The 17,430-nt window shown below is 40.9% G+C and overlaps 1 protein-coding gene across 8 annotated transcripts in view; it reads left to right on the top strand.

The window, feature by feature from the left end:
- The window catches only part of TIAM1 (TIAM Rac1 associated GEF 1), a 289,451-nt gene extending 273,776 nt beyond the window's left edge, over positions 1–15,675 (top strand). For 5 of the 8 annotated variants that reach the window (XM_075910641.1, XM_075910650.1, XM_025186123.2 and 2 more), the window contains 8 exons: positions 1,377–1,556; positions 1,708–1,826; positions 3,309–3,417; positions 3,959–4,017; positions 8,102–8,204; positions 10,525–10,612; positions 11,476–11,648; positions 13,379–15,675. In XM_075910641.1, the coding sequence (XP_075766756.1) occupies positions 1,377–1,556; positions 1,708–1,826; positions 3,309–3,417; positions 3,959–4,017; positions 8,102–8,204; positions 10,525–10,612; positions 11,476–11,648; positions 13,379–13,863 (1,316 nt within the window). In that variant the 3' untranslated portion in view covers positions 13,864–15,675. Of the gene's footprint in view, positions 1–1,376; positions 1,557–1,707; positions 1,827–3,308; positions 3,418–3,958; positions 4,018–8,101; positions 8,205–10,524; positions 10,613–11,475; positions 12,687–13,378 lie in introns of all 8 variants that reach the window. The other 3 variants (XR_012897942.1, XR_012897941.1, XM_075910656.1) reach the window with 3 other exon arrangements.
- The last annotated feature ends 1,755 nt before the right edge of the window (positions 15,676–17,430 follow it).

Raw genomic sequence — 17,430 nt, 5'->3', positions numbered from 1 at the left:
ACTTCTGGGTTTGTTTGTTTTTTAAATTGTAAAAGCAATTTACCATGCACAGAGGTGCTGGCAATCCCCCTGAATACATGAATAAATGATTTGTTGCCAGCCACATTTATACTCTCTCCTGGCAGCATGTAGGTTGACCTTATTAAGGACGTATTCTGAGTATCTTTGGCTGGTGGCCTTTGTAAATCCTTGTGTCTGTTGAATTGCAAACTCAAATTTGGAACCCTGTTTGCTCCAAAGATAAATCTCTAAAAGATTAGTAGAATGGGTATGTCTGGCAGTATTTTCCTACGCAGTTATGGGTGGCCTTATGGCCATTTGGTTGCAAGTGGCAGTGCCTTTATTATTTTAAATTGTAATAACCTTATTGTATTAGTGTAACTGTCAACTAAAATGTATGACTTCTCCTGGAAACCATTATCCTTATGAAGGCAATACTTGCTGTAGAGCATACTCACATTTTTTTTAAGCTATCTATTCTTGAACAATCTCTTGGGGTGGGAGCTGTTAAAAACTTATTGCACTATGCCTCTATTTAGTATGTCTAAAATGTACAGCAGGTATACAGTACGTGTATAGTTTATATAGTACCATAGGTATATTTTGTTCTACGTCCTTGCTATTTGTTGTTTATGCTGCACTTTTCAGCTGTAAAGTAACAACAAAATGCTATTAAAGGCGCCTGTAATATTAATAAGTCCAGACATGCCTTGACACTACTGCTATATGTTTTTATAAATAGCAGAGACCCTTTTTGATTGAACTAGCAGGAAGGTTGATGGGCTTCATACTCTCTAAAATAGCTATGGTACTAGAAATAATATGAAAGAGGATGGTTGAATAAAAAAGATGCTTATCTTGGTATGATGCTAAGTTGTAACTACAGTAAAACTCCAGTGGTCCGGCATCCAATGGTCCGGCACCATCTGGAACCCGGAAGTGCTCCGGGCAGCCGGACAATTGGAGCTGCTCTGCCCCCGGCTTCCCCAATTCAGCTGCTGCTAAAACTGACCAGTGACTAACTCCGGGAAGCCCGGGGCAGAGCAGCTGGGGTGCTGCTGGGTTGGTCCCACAGCGCCGAAGGGTGCATCCCCCCCACTCCACCCCAGACCCTTCATAGCCCCCCTTCCGATAGTCCAGCATATTTGATAACCCGGCACCCCCTGGGTCCTAAAGGTGCTGGATTATCGGAAGTTTACTGTACTCTGTGGCACATGATGATAACTAAAATCAAGAAGTCCATAAAATATGCTACCACATTTCTCCAGAAAACATGCTTATTGTAGGCAAGTGAATTTCACCCTCTAAAAAGTTACTTCATAATGGCTGGATGTTTAGGCTAATTAAAAACAATTGTTTTAAAATTTAACTTTTAGCAAAGACAGACACAGCTTTTAAGGCATTTTTGGATGCTCAGAATCCTAGACGGCAGCACTCCTCGACTCTGGAGTCTTACCTTATCAAACCCATCCAGCGGATACTGAAGTATCCTCTCCTGCTGAAAGAACTCTTCGCTCTGACTGATGCTGACAGTGAAGAACACTATCATCTTGATGGTAAAGTGCTGAACCATGGAACAATGTTTACCTGTTAAACTGGGTTGTGGAGTCATCCTGCTTTTCCCCTTCAGTCTTTCTAAAACCCCTAAATTCTATAATGTTGAAGCAACTGTGAAACTAGTTACTTTCCACTTGCTTTTTCTTCTAGTGGCCATAAAAACAATGAACAAAGTTGCCAGTCATATTAATGAAATGCAGAAAATACATGAAGAATATGGTGCAGTGTTTGATCAGCTCATTGCGGAACAGACTGGGGAAAAAAAAGACGTAAGGACTTTATTCTTGGTTTTCTGGTATGAATTACTGCATATTATTATAACTGCCATTACAGATTCTTTTTTATGCATTGTCTGGCTAAAAGTTCTTCTTAAAGGCATGGTATGGGCCTGTAGACCGATACATTGTGTCCATGTGTGAGCAGTGGCTGGTGATATTGGGGTGCCCATCTGAAGAATGCTTACCTACTGAAAATAAGGCCCAGTTCAAATTGGGCACCTCAAAAATCACTACCTACTATTCAACAGTAATGGTCTACATTTTCAACTCTTTCATGGTGGAACCTCATCATGGAAGGTGGGTGGGTGATGATCTGGGGGAATTGAGTGAAGCTGGTGGGACTGGGATTTAACAAAGCAGAGGAGAAGGGGAACTAGAGCAGCAGTCTAAGGAATGATGAAGTGTCTTGAGCTGAGAAGACGCAGGTGGGGTGTGAGGGATGAGTTCGAGCAGCAACTTGGGGGCAGTGGAGGTCAAGTTGGAGAGGCAATTGGCCGTGTTCATGGCCTAGGGTAGTCCTTGGTATAGCAGCACTGTGGAGGCTGCAGCTGCAAGCAGGGTTGAGCTGTAGGTGTTGGGAGTAGCAAGAGGTATGTAGAGACCACAGCTGGGTCTGGGAAGGCGGAGTGAGCGGAAGTGTTACTGGATCGAAGAGCACTCTTGTGTTATTAACATACTGATACTTAAACACAAGTGGGACAGGGTTACCTTAGAGGTCCCACCAGTTCAGGGCAGGGAGCCAGTGTCGTTCAGAAGCAGACATTGCTGTTACCCATGCTGTACTCTGTCCTGTAGCTAAAGGGAGGACTTAAGTGTCCAGAGATGTCAACTTGGCACTTCTCGCAAGTAGTGATGTCTCATTTTGTGTGTTTTTAAGGGGACGATAAACATCTTCTAGTTGTGAGAGTGAGTGTTAATGAAACCGGCTTGTTGCCTCTGGACATCAAAGTGAAAAATCTAGGTGTCTATTTTATTGTATATCTACCCACAAGATTAGCACCATAATTAGTCTTTTCTCACGAAATACATAGGACTTTCAAACTCAATCAGTATTCCTTGCTATAGCTATGTGCAGGAGATAGAGTTGCGTATGAGTGGTACTCTGTCTGGCTTCAGCTATTAGAAATGTTAAATGTGTACTTTTTTGAGCATATTTAATGTGTTCACACAATGTAAAGAGAAACTGAAATGGGAAGAGATAGACAAAGACTGTAAGAGTTCAGAGAGATTTTGGGCTTTCTGTGAAATTAAACCTTCCTACAGATATTGATGACTTCCAACATTAAACTGTACCTAATTTGATTTGATTGCATGTATGATCAGCTTGCACATAATCGCAACAGTCTAGTACTGACAGATAATCTTGCTCCAAATGTTTGTTCCTTTTTAGAGTAAAACTCATCTATATCTACTTAAGCAGTTACACCCTTTTACACTGGTGCTTTTATATTTTCATATATTTATGGTTGTCAGGTTGCAGACCTTTCCATGGGAGACTTACTTTTGCATAATACTGTGATCTGGCTTAACCCTCCTGCATCCCTAGGGAAATGGAAGAAGGAACCTGAGTTAGCAGCTTTTGGTATGTACTCTGGTGATTATTTCAAATGCAGATAGGATTGTAGGAAGGCCAACTGGGGCCAGAAGCGGTGCCGATGGTGGGCTGGGTGGCTGGTGGTACAAGGCCTCCCTTGGTCCGGCAAATTCCCTCCTTCAGGATCAGTCAGGCCCTGAGGCCACTGAACCAGAGAGGTCCAACCTGTAATACACAAGCCTGTCTGTGGACTTAGCCAGATGGGCTTAAAATCTATAACAAAACATTTTGCTTTAGATAGAAGCTTGTAATTTGCACTACTTATGTATGAGTAATCATTTAGAGAGCAATTAACTTACGAATTTTTACTTTTTGTGTAAACTCTTCAGGTTGGGGATGGGGGGAGGAGATACAACAACACTGAATCTTTTAATAATTTATTCTCTTCCTCTTCCCTCCCTGGTTTACCAGGAATATAGGTAATTAATGGTGCGGGTTTAACTTACGTGTACACTTGGGCTTTGTAGGAGGTCAGTGTATGGGGACCATTACTGACTGTATATGGTTTTTGTTTTTAATCTTTCTCTAGTGTTCAAAACTGCAGTTGTCCTTGTATATAAAGATGGTTCCAAACAGAAGAAGAAACTTGTAAGTTTTGTTGCTACTTTGACTGCTTAAAAACTGCATTGGGGATCCAAAATGAGCAATGCCAATTTTTTTCTAATTCTACAAATACTGACTAGCTAACCTTTTACAACCCATGTGTGTGTAGATTGTAAAGATTTTCCAAGCCGTAGTCACCAGTCAGGTTAAGCATGTAACTTCTTTCAAATTGAGATTTTGATTTAGGTCAGTGTGAATGGGATTGATTTTGTGAATTTGTTGAGGTGCCAGTTAGATTTTAAAGATGTAATCTAACAACTTCTTCTGTTAATTTGGTATATGGTGGTGTAGCGATTGTGGGGATAGGATTTAACTATGGTAATCCTTTCTTATTGAGTCCAGAGAGCAACTAGTTAGTCCTACTAGTAGGTCCTCTTCAGAAGAGTTACCTTGGACAGATGGTGTTCTTGCCTTTCGTAAACCTGTTGATGGTTACCAAGAATCACTAGTGTGTAATCAGCAGTTCATCAGGACAGTGTGGATTCAACAAACATTGCATATACTGAACATTGCATATACTGAACACATGCAAGCAATTATCATAGAACAACATTGAGGTCAAGAAGTTATACCAAAAAACAAAGAATACAAATATCTGGAGTTTTTTACTGCATTCCCTTCTAATCCTTCATTATCAGTTCATTATCCGTAAAACACTTACCACACTTGAAATAATTCCCCAAAGAAGAGAGTTGCATTTGTCTTAAGGCAATCATAGGAACGTGGTCCCTGCTATTTTAAATGTTTAATATGAAATGGTCTAGTTTATTAGAAATAATTACTTTCAAGTTATAATTTAAAGCTCTCTAGGCCAAAGTACTTGCCCTAAACAAAGAGGAAACATGCTTATAGCACTACTTTATTAAATCCAAATCCAATTCTTTGACGTCTTATTAGAAAGAATGTACACTTACCAAGAAACTTTTGTTATTTCTTTTAAAAAGCCCAAATGTCAGAAATGAAATTTGCTTCTTTTTCTCAACCCTGTAACCATGGGAAAGGAGAGGGTTTGCCACATGACTGGGCCAAAGTATCAGTAGGGGTGCATCTACACAGCACCCTAAACTTGAAATAAGATACGCAATTTGTATTTTATTTCAAAATAGCTTTTGAAATTTGGCGCATCTACCCAGCACCAAATTTTGAAATAGTACGCTATTTTGAGCCATCCCATATCACTCCTGCAATGAGATTTACTGAAATGGCAAAATAGTGCTCCCGTTATTTCAAAAAATATTTTGAAATAGTGGGCAGCTTGTGTAGATGCACAGGGTACATCGTGCAGTGTAGATGTATCCTAGCACTCCAAGATTCCCTAGTTGTTGTTTTGTTTTTAGTGAACTGCAGGGTACCACATAGTGACCTTTCTTTCTCTCTCTTGAAAAAAACCTGGTTTCTGGGATTGTTGGTGGGTGGCTTGATTCTGTTGGATGCTTTCCAGATGGCTTTCAGCTCTGTTTATCGGCTGCTTCTGTTGATATCCAGTGTAAGGTTTTGGTGTACAACAAATTTTGTCCACCCTTTTCTTGTTTTGGAGCATTCCTGTTTGATTCATTTCAAGGACTGTGGTTCTATCCTGCCCAAATGTTAATTACAATCTCATCCCTCCCTGTTTAATCAATATATTTGTACACTTCAAAGCTATATAATGTTTCAGTACTCCTTATGCCATACAATTCGTATATTTCCAGAATGCAGCAATCATTTAGAAATAAAATAATCATTGATAGTTCCTCTAAATCAGTGGTTCCCAAACTTTTTGGCATCATGCCCCCTTTTTGATTTTTGAGAAACCCTCACACCCTCCCCCCCCCCCCCCAAAAAAAAATAGCAGGAAAAAAAAAGGAAGTAACTGGGGCCAAAAACATGAGGGGGAAAAAAAAAGTTGCCCCCCCCCTTTTTTTAAACCAGACAGACTCGGCTCTCTGTCGGGGGAGGGAGGGGGGGAGGAGAACAGAGGGGAGGCTGAGTCACCTTGGGCCCCCCTTGGAATTTCTTCATGCCCTGCCCCCCAGTTTGAGAACCTATGCTCTAAATGGAGTGGTTATAGTAAATTCTATGATTGTATCCACTATGTGTAATTTCACATCCTTCTGAGCTACAAGATACATTATCTTAAAGGAACAGGAGATTAACGAGAGCGGTAGCGGAGTCATAAAACAGTCACGTGCACAGTTTAAAATGTGGGTTAAAAGATTTTACTTTAATCTATTATTTTTACAGACTTCTGTTTGCTCCAAAGATAAATCTTTAAAAGTTTGGTAGAATGTCTGTTTAGGGCAGCATTTTCATATATGATAATGGATGGACTTCGGGCCTTTTTCATTGTGGTGGGAGTGCTGCCTTAATTTTATTATTGTATTAATGTAACTATTACAATTTAAAATAATCTTCAAAATGAACAAAACTTCTGGAAATGATTATCCTTATGAGGGAATACTTGCTGTGCAGCATAATCCAAGAATAGCAATGACAGAAATGTGACTAGTCTTCTTGGGATAGGAAAATAAAGAATATCAATTCTTTATTTGACAGGCCAATAACCTACTGCATCACACAGCTATTTGTATGTCTAAAGTACTCTGCAATTATAGTCTATGCATAGTGCCATAGGTGTATGCTGGTTTGCCTCCTGTCTTTTATTTTTGCGGTGCACTTTAAAGCTTAATAAAAGTAACTACAAAATGCCATTGCCTTATTAAAGATGCCCATAATGGTGACAAGACCAGACATGCCTATGATACTAGTGCTGTGAAACATCATAAATATGCAGTGTGATCCCTTTTGATTAAATGTGGGGGGAGATGGTTTAATACAGGTCTAAAATAGCTATGGTCCTGGTAGTAAGGTTGTTTAAATAAAAGATGGTTATGAGGTGTGATAGTGGTTGGATATGTGATGTTCCATTCCTGAGTTACTTTTCTATGACATGTGATACTAACTAAAAACTTGAAATATATTCTTGTCAATATTCATAGCTAAAAGTGGGGAGAGAAATTCCATCCCCGTGTCATAAAGGCTCTTGCCTAGTAAGGACTGACAATAGTTCTTGTTTAAACATCACTTTTCTTATTCTTGAAGCGATAAAGATTCTTTAGAAAATCTCTCTAAAATGCAAATTGTTGGCCTCCTACTTTGAGCAAACAGGCAGAGTGACCAGCATGCATCTTGTAACCCAGTTCTGTACCCTTGCGAGGAGTAGAGTGTGAATGCCCTTGATTAAAGGGTAAGAGGAAGCTTTGTGACTATTGAAGGCATATTTGACATGGTTAAACATTATCCCTTCTGCCATCATGCACCATGGAGGTAAATGTGATGTCTTTCTTCTTTATGCACTTCTTCAGTCAGTCACTGTAATGGCCAGCGAAGGTAAAGCACATCGTTTTCAAATCTGGACTTCCAGTTTTTGCACTGAGTAGATGTTGGTTGGTTGCTTGCAATTGCATAGGCCTCAATCCAATTAAACATTCAAATGTATCTTGTTTTGAAATTAGTGGGGCTGCATTTGCATAACTTCAAGCACATTGCAGCATTAAGTACATAGTGCAATGTTTTTGGTCCACTTGAACTGGTTCTTAATACTGAGTCCCAGCTGATAGTGTAGATACAATGGTAGTGTGGGATTTTTGGAAGGATAGAGCGAGCAGACCTATTTTGTGTGGAATGATCATCTTTGACTTGGATAGCAATTAAGCACATTATACATGAGCCCAGAAATAGCAAGCTGCCTCCAAGTAGTGTTAAATGTTATGTGCTTTAAGTTTAACAATTTTTTAGCCTACAAACGTATTACTTTTTATTAACATTGCAACTGTTTCTTTGTTTTGTTATAGCTTAGACAAATGCCGAATTATTTCTGAGTACATGGTATTCCTGTGCCACCCAGCTGATTAGCAGAATGCACACAGCCACCCCAAGCTGGTCATATGTGTTTCTACCAGTGGTGCACATAAAAATTATTCCACACATGGATGGAAAATAATAGGGGGAACACTGCCAGGAATCTGAATTCCAAATGTCAATTTTTCTTGATTTTTTTTTTTTTTTTTTTTTTTTTTTTTTAATCCAGGGAGGATCACACAGGGCTTCAATTTATGAAGACTGGGACCCATTCCGTTTTCGTCACATGATTCCCTTAGAAGCTCTGCAAGTTCGTGCACCGGCAAGTGCAGGTAATGTTGACATTTATTCAGAAGTCTGTTAAAGTTCCCCTCTCATTGTTTACTGGCCAATGTTTGTTCTTTTTGGGAATTGTGGGTCAGGAGGAGGAGGAAAGAGATTCTCCTTTTCTCCTAAGACTTTTAGGGTTCATGGGCTCATCCATAACCTTCATGGTTACATACAGGACCCTTTCCCCTCCTCTGGTTGGAGCTGATGCATGCAGGGCGCCCCAGCTCCTGGGAAGTCGCCTCCCCACTGCATGTAAAAAGTGTAACCACTACAATTTTCAGCAGTTACATGTTTACCTAAATCAGTGGTTCTCCAAGTGAGGTCTGCAGACCATGAGTGATCCACGGCTGCCTCCCAGGTGGTCTGCAGTGAGCACTTCCTCTCCTTCCCCAACCTACCCGATGGAGGGTGTGATTGAGTGCTGGCATCTGTGCAGCAAGGTCGAGTCAGGGGCAGTTTGTTTCGCGTATTTCACTCACTGCAGTCCTCTGTTAGGCAATCTCCTTTAATTTAATTTAAAAAAAACCAACCCAAGCTGGTTGGAGGGGTTGGGAAAAGCCTATCTCCTCGAACTGGAAGGGACCTTGAAAGGTCATTGAGTCCAGTCCCCTGCCTTCATAGTAGGACCAAGTACCATCCCTGACAATTTTTGCCCCAAATGGCCTCCTTAAGGATTGAACTCACAACCCTGGGTTTAGCAGGCCAATGCTCAAACAACTGAGCGCTCTCTCTCACACCCCCACCCCCACCCCAGACTAGAGGCTACTGCTCCCACATTAAACATAATTGTTTAACTATTACCTTGTGACTGTCTTTGTCCCCTCCTCCACATCTCTTCTTATGCTTAGAGGAAGAATAGTCCTGGGATTAAGGTGCTAGCCTAGGACTAAGCAACAGACTGTGATCTTGGGGAAGTCTTTGTCTGCATCAGTTTCCCATCTGTGAAATAGAGATAATGGTCAGGACCACTATGTCTTGGTAACTCTTTAGACCATGGATCTCAAACTCACAGCCCATAGAGTCTCTGCGGCCTGAGCAGTTCCACAAACCAGCCTGCATATGGCTGCTGGCACGCGAGTTCCTTTGGCCCTGGGGGGAGTGTCTGTACCCTTTCTCCAAGTATAGCCCCAGCTCTGCCTATTCCCACCCCTGCTTCCTCCTCCCTCCACACCCCGTCTCTCAAGCCCTCTCCCCCGAGGACATGGCTTTCGTGGGATGGTAACAGGGATCTGCGGTGGGAGCAATGCAGCAGCCTCTGTTCTGCCCCACCACCATCTCCCAGACAAACCTGGTCGCTCCACTTCACCAGAATAGCAGGAAGCAGAGAATCCCAGCACTGGCTTGCTTGGGAGATGGCCGCAGAGCAGAGAAGGCTGCTACGTAGCTCCACTTTTCTGCAGCTCCCGCCACTGTGGTGAGAGTGTGGGCGCCCCCTGCTCCTGGATCCAGTCCACCCTCATGGGTAAACCTGAGAATGGGGGAACTGTCCAGTCCATAGAATGATTGAGGTGGCCACCGTGGGGTCCTCCACAGTGAGGGGGGACAGATAGCTCAGTGGTTTGAGCATTGACCTGCTAAACCCAGAGTTAAGAACTCAATTCTTGAGCGGGCCATTTAGGGATCTCGGGCAAATCAGTCAGGGATGATGCTTGGTCCTGCCATGAGAGCAGGGGACTGGACTCGATGACCTCTCAAGGTCCCTCCCAGTTCTATGAGATATGCATATCCTATGGATGGGGCTGCTCTGCACACACCTTCCCCAGATCACAGGGACATGCCAGCAGTGGCGCACAGCTAGGAGACACTCTGCATTACTGTTGGTGGCCTCTGGGGGGTTTAAATCATGCAGGCTGGCAGATGGGGTGACTCATGGAGGACACCGTCCTAGAGCTCCACCAAAGAGGGGTGCCCACTGGACCACTAGAAGGATTTGAGAACTGGCACTGCCCCGAAGTTAAATTGGTTTTGAGACCCCTGCTTTAAACCAATCTTAAATATGATTTTTAAAATAATTACTGGTCCGAGCACTTCGTCATTACAGAAAATTGGGCGCTTTGAACCCTAGAGGGCTGTAGAAGATTATGAAAAGTCTTCTAGCTTAATTGTTTATCTTCTGGTATGTAACTTATTGTAGGAGTTATACATTGCCAAGTGTTCTTCTGCTAGGATTTGTGATCAATCTGTGTTCTAGGATACCTTTTGAAATTTACTAAAACTGGTTTTTCATGGTTAGAGAGTACTTCCCAATTCTAGTCAAAGTTACAACATGATATACTGTTTAATTGTATACGGGGTTGCAAAACATTCTCCATATCTCGTTAGATGCAGAGACCAATTCTGTGTGTGAGATTGTTCATGTTAAATCTGAGTCCGAAGGCAGACCAGAGAGAACATTCCACCTCTGCTGTAGGTGAGTGTACTCCCATGAGTTCTACTGTTGCTGGATTTCTAGGTGCTAGTTATTCTTGGAAGAAAAAGACAGGCCCCGTGATGACAGCACAAGAATTTTACAACTTTTTCTAGCTTTAGCAGTGAAGAGTTTTCATTAAACAGACTAACACAGCCATATTCAATCAATAGTGGAGTTTCACAGGAATATTATTTTTCCCTTGAAAATCTGCACCCAGCTATTGAATTCTGTATGGACATTTGATTTGAACACTGCATGCACTGTAACTGAGCGTTTGCCAGAGTGCTAGGCAGCTGCTGAAGTTTCTAGTATGGGCAATGCTTTCCATGCTGGCAAGGCTTGACTCCTGCTCAGAACAAATTAAAATGCCACATTAAAATATTGCCTGTGGAATATGTAGATTTAAAAGGGTTCACTCTCACTTCAGAATTTTGCTTTCAATTTTTAGGTTTTTTTTTTCCTCTTAATTAGTGGAAGTCCCTGCTGAGCTGATATTAAAAATAGTTCAACTTGCTATCTAGATGAGATTTGTAGTATGTGTGATTACGTTAGCTACAATAGATTTGCCACATATATGAGTGGCTGGCATGAGAGAAAAAGGGAGATAATGAGGGAAGTAGACTGATTCATTAATGCTTGTTTCCTTGGATGTGGGTTTAAACTTGCATAGATTTAACAATGAAAGATATAGGTTATAAATTGTGTTTGGAAATGTTATACAAGTATGACACTTGCCTGAGGGCAAGGCCATTCACATTTTCTTACAGTCCTCAAGATTATCTTGTTCTGTCACATAGCTGCAGGAATTATGACTCTCTCATGAGCTTATGCCCTAACTTTTGTTCATTTTTTTCTGTTTTCAGTTCTCCAGATCACAGAAAGGATTTTCTGAAGGCTGTGCACTCCATTCTGCGTGATAAGCACAGACGACAGCTGCTTAAAACTGAAAGCCTGCCCTCATCCCAACAATATGTTCCTTTTGGAGGGAAAAGATTATGTGCTCTAAAAGGTGCAAGGCCAGCAATGAACAGGGCAGGTACTGTAGGGATGCAGACTTTCAAGATCCCACTGACCCCAGCGCCACTATAGGTCACATCTACGTTGTAATATTTATTACCCATTGATTAGAGCTAGTATTGCATCTGCCCTGCCTCTCCTTCCTTCATATCTTGAAAGGAGCCTTAACAAGTGCCTCCACGTTCACCACTCTTTGCTCAAGGTTCAGTGCCAAAATAATGATTTTTCTGGTGTAGGAGGCCCAAATGGGATTCCTTTCAGTTAACTATATGCTTTAATCTACCAAATGGGTAGCAGTTGAATAAGACTTTATAGGATTTTTTAAACAAAACACATGTACAGGATTTCTACAGTTGACCACTGGTGGTATAAAACAAAACCAGCAATTTAAACCAAACCAAAGTGTCTAACTCATCACCTCCCCTCTTCAGCAGGATTTAAAGTGATTCCTGCTTCATCTGTCCTCCTTTTTCATCTCTTTTTTCAAGGGGCATTTGATTGAATGTGTCCTAAAATGTGGACTTCATTTTCACGTGATAGTTTAAAAAAAATCATCACAGGGTAAAAAGCAGTTTTGCATTTGCCAAACAAAGGAGGGAAGAAATTTGCTTCTAAATATACTTTTTCTGCTCATTAGATTCAGTAATCCAGATACCTGGCTTTCTGTTCCTCTTCTGTAGCAAGCAAGCCAGACCAATAACAATCACAGCATGGCTTCTCATGGAAACTAGAGAAGGATTTCACACATTTAAGGAAGGCCAAAAGGTATCTAATTTGTTTCAAAGTGCTTCATTCATCCCCTGAGGAACCATATGCTTGAAATATCAGAACCGTTTTAGATAGATTTTTCTAGTCACGTACATGGGTGAATGCAGTGGAAGTAAAACCCCCGCAGGCCTAGCTGGGACCTCACTTGTACATTTTTAACCCTAAATACTGAGCTGACTTCCTTTTACATGTTTTCAGACTCAGGATCATACTTTTTCCCCCAAAGCTGAAGGTGTTGTCAGTGAGGGGACAAACTACAAACCCGGAATCTCAACAGCCTACAGTAGAGGTAGTGTGCATAAATCTTTGCAGATCCGTTAGCTGGGGGATTCATCCTTTGCTTTGTCTGCCGAGCCCCAGATGAAGCTCTGTCAGTGTGGAAGATGCCAGTATGCTAACTGACTAGTCACAAAGCCAGCAGAGAGATCCGATGCTGGGGGGGGAGGGACTTCTAAAATCAAGAGTATTTGTTTTTCCATAGGAAAGAGCCCATCTTTGATGAGGCACTTCCACTGATGCAGAGTAGACAGCACCTCCAGTCTCCTGCGAATGATTCTACATCAGTCCTTTGGAGGCACAACAGTATTTCCCAGCCAGTTTTGGGCAGAGTTGAGTTCTTGCTGTCTATTGGCAGCAGGGCCCTGCTGGTGAGAAGCTGAGCTGTACAGAGGCTTCTTCATGCTGGCTGCCTGCCACCTACTTAGGAGGAACAGTAATTGTTGCCCATTATCTCAAATTGTGGATCTAAAAAGCAGAAACTTCTTTTTACTGATGGCAAAAAATGCCCTGTTTTAAATAAGAAGCTGAGTAGAGCATAATGTATGCATGCTTATTGCTAGGAAGAAGTTGGCCTTGCTTGGAAAACCTGATATCGGTTGGGAAAGGCACATGGAAGATTAGTTTTTAAGCAAGCCATTTTTTTTACCTTGTTTAAAGCATGTGGGATTTTATCTTTGTGTATGTGTGTGTGTGTGTGTGCAGTGTCTGCCCCAAGCAAGTCTCTTGGGAGGAGGCGGCGGCGGCTGGCCCGAAACAGGTTTACCATTGACTCAGATGCCGTCTTCGAAAGCAGCCCTGAGAAAGAGTCCCAGCAGCCCACAGCCAGTGGGGACACTGACCGCTGGGTAGAGGAACAGTTTGACCTTGCTCAGTATGAGGAGCAAGAGGACATCAAAGAAACGGACATTCTGAGCGATGAGGATGAGTACTGTGAGTCTACAAAAGGCATCACAGTTGACAAAGAACTTCAGGAGCGGTTGCAGGCAACTTCCATTACAAGCAGTCAGTCACGTCGGGCGGATAAAGCACGGCATGCAATAGGCACGCATGCTTCCAGAATGACTCAGCTGAAGAAGCAAGCTGCGCTCTCTGGAATTAATGGCAGTGTGGAAAGCAATAGTGAAGAAGTCATCTGGGTTAGGCGTGAAGACTTTGTACCTAGCAGAAAACTGAACACTGAGCTCTAAACCTGTTACTTTCTCATTAGATGGCATGTGTAGATAGATCTTCCCCCACAAAGCTGTGGAGAGTGATCCCTTAGCTTGCACACACAGTTTTGGCAGCTGAACTGGTCTGAAACTGTGTAGCCACACTTTAGGAACTTTAAAAGGGGGCGGGGAGTGTAAACTTTGAAATAAGGTAGAGTCCAAACTGTACATTGCTAAGGGCTTTTAAACTATTTTATTTATTCTAAAAGGGGATACAGACTATCACTGGAGAACAAATTACCGTGGGCATCTTATGTATGTGCAGCTTAAGAGATAGCACAATGAACAAAGGGATTTTAGTATCTGTGAAATGTCAATCGGAGGCTCATCTCCTTAATGAGGAAACTGCCTTTCGAATCTGTACAGCTACATTGGTGTTAATCTTTTCCCGATATACATGTATTTTAGGAGTGTGTGAGGAAAGGTTTGGGATTTATGTTGTGCTGAGTTCTCTTGGTGTGTCTGGTCTATAATTTATTTTCACTGTCAGAAGCTCTAGTTTTACATAAAATTATAAAGATGCCAAACTCTTTGAAAGAGATCCCAATTTAACACTTGAATTTTTTTTTAAATAAGATAGAGGCACAAATGAATAAGATATTAGTGTTACTTAAGATATGAGGCTAGTCCTTATGCAGGGGGTTCAGTAGGCTAGTTTTTATATTAAGATATTAACTGGAAACTCCTGCTTTGGGACAGTTTTTCAGAAAATAGTTAAGCATATATGTGTGTTGACTGGAGTACAATTATGTTACAAATCATGTGACAATTTACAAAGAGGGCTAAATTTATCCATGACTTCAGTGGAGTCACATCAGGGATGAATTTGGTTATATCTGACAAAGTTTGGGTTTAGGGGTAAGGGAGGGAATTTTATGGCCAAAAAACCTGACCTCATCCAACTCTTAGTGTGGATGAAACCAATGTATATATAATCCCTTTGTAATGGGTCCCCCCCCCCCCCCCCCCCCCGCACACACACACACTACAATACACTATGAACAAAGTTCTAAATAAGCAAACCTCTCAAACCTTTTTATTTAAAGTATCTAAAACAGGGTAACTATGCCTAAAATCTAGTGGGTTTTGTAGAAGAATTCCAAATAGTAAGAGAGAAAATATAGCACTTCTAATTTTTTTAGATTTATATAGCTTTCCCATTTCACTTTCCACTTACAAAAGAGGAAGATGATAAAATTTTCTTTTTGTATCTATTGATGTTTGACACATTAGTGGATACTTTGAAAACCTGGTATTTTATAAATAGCTTTAGGAATATATTTTATAAGATCAGCTGTGACTATATTTTGAAACATAACAGAAATTGTTCCCCCCAAAAAATCAACTGTCTTGTGTCCCACCGAGCATTTCCCCACCAGGATACCAGTGCATTATACTTAGTCTTTTGAAAGTTTTCTTCTACCAGCTTTTGCTATCTTTTGATTTTTCTTTTTCTAAAAGCTTTAGAAAGAGATTTCTATACCCTTATCATCATTCAATTGTTCTATATCATCTGAAGTCCGTTGTGTCCCAACTTATTAGAAAAAACAGAGGGTTTAGTTGTCCTGTTCTTACTGTACCTAGTAAAATATAGTCAGTTGTGAAAGACTGGAAAGGCTGGTGCTTGGGAGGGCGCCATTGTTCATGTACATAATGTCATGACATGTCTATGTCAAAGGTTCTTATATATTTCTTTTATAAGCTGAAAGAAGGTCTATTTTTATGTTTTTAGGTCTATGAATGGGAAGTTGTAAATGCCTGTCAAACAATAAAATACTGAAAACACCTGAATAGTGTTGTGGTGGTGAAGGGTGGGGTGGGAATACACCCAAAAAGACATCCATTTCACTTTTGCTTTAATAGAAGAAGAGCAAGTTGTAACCAAAAGCAAAAAAAAAGAGATGTCAGCTGTTCAGGACTGTTTAATACTATTCCAACAATCTGTAAATGTTTGTTTTGGCAAGTTTGGGTTTTTTTTATATAATTTGGATAGGAAAAAATCTAAACATTTAAATTTTTCACAATTGTGGAAACTTATTGGGAGAGGAGTGTTACACAACAATTATTTAAGATGCAAAGTTATTTTATAACATTTAAAACACATTGTCAACTTACACCAAGTAATATCCTCCAAAGCAGCACACTTTGCCTAGCTATAAACTGCAATTGTTGATGGAAATATTTTTTCAACAAGATGTATACTGTGAAATTGAGGTTTTATGTCATATTGACAAACACCTAAGCCCATTATAGTATATCCTCCAACCTTGCTCCTTACAAAGGTGTATGTGCTAGTGCAATTGCACAGTTTTTCATTGTCTAAAAAAAGGATTTTGGTTTTTAGATGATAGTTTGGACAACTGCTCTCTTCCACAGTGGAGTGACAGTCACTACTGTGCAGGAGGCCAGCACAAACTTGTGCATATTTACATTCCACTTAAGACCAATTTGTCTAGTACAGTTGTAAATTAGAACCAAGAAGAAAACATTTCTTAATTCTTATGTAATGGGAGGGAGTAAATAAACATGTATTTATGTACTTTCTCCACACCAGTCATGATTTTATAGACCTCTGTCATAGCCCACCCCTTAGTCTCCTCTTTCTCAAAATGAAAAGTCCCAGTCTTATTGATCACGCCTGATATGGGAGAGATTACAAGCCCTAATCATTTTCTTTTACCTTTTCCAATACCAAGATATCTTTTGTGAGATGGGAGACTACATCTGCATGCAGTATGCAAGATTTGTGCACAGCATGAATTTAAATAGAGGCAATATGATGTGTTACCTATCCATTTATTAATGATTCCCAACATTATTTGTTTTTGTTTTTTTGACTGCCACTGCACATTGAGTGGATTTTGTCAGAGAACTATCCACAATCACTCCAAGATCTTTTTTAAGTGGTAACATCTAATGTAGACCCCCCCACATTGGATGTACAGTTGGAATTAGGTTTTCCCAGGTGCATTACTGTGTATTTATCAACATTAAATTTTATCTACCATTTTGTTGCTCAGTCACCCAATTTTGTGAGATCCTTTTGTAGCACTTTGCAGTTTGCTTGTTACTCGCAATACTACTCAAGATAGAGAGATGACAAAATTTGCAAATGGTATCTGTTTATCCTTTATTCCAGATCATTTATAAATATGTTGAATAGGATTGGTTCCAGTACAAACCCCTGAGGGCTACCACTAGTTACCTCTCCCCATTCTGAAAACTGAGTTTATGCCTATCCTTTGATTCCTGTTTTAACCAGTTACTAATCTATGGGTAGAGCCCTACCAAATTCACACTATGAAAATGTGTCACGGACCATGAAATCTGATCTCCCCCTGTGAAATCTGGTCTTTACAAAATTACATGTAGCAGTACTGCAACCTCTGCCCCTAAAATAAGAGTGAAATTCTCCCTTCTTCTCCCCACTCCTTTTTGGGTCAGGACCAGTGTTTCCTCACAGAGAATTAATCCATCAGCCCTGCCCATCTGAACTCAGGGCTCCATGCACTGCACTGACTGGGTGGGACTGAGCAGTCACCTTAG

Source organism: Pelodiscus sinensis, chromosome 1 (genome assembly GCF_049634645.1).
Source record: "Pelodiscus sinensis isolate JC-2024 chromosome 1, ASM4963464v1, whole genome shotgun sequence".
Taxonomy (NCBI): Eukaryota; Metazoa; Chordata; order Testudines; family Trionychidae; genus Pelodiscus; species Pelodiscus sinensis.
Note: the sequence above shows the minus strand (reverse complement) of the source record. Positions and strands in the feature narration are given on the sequence as shown.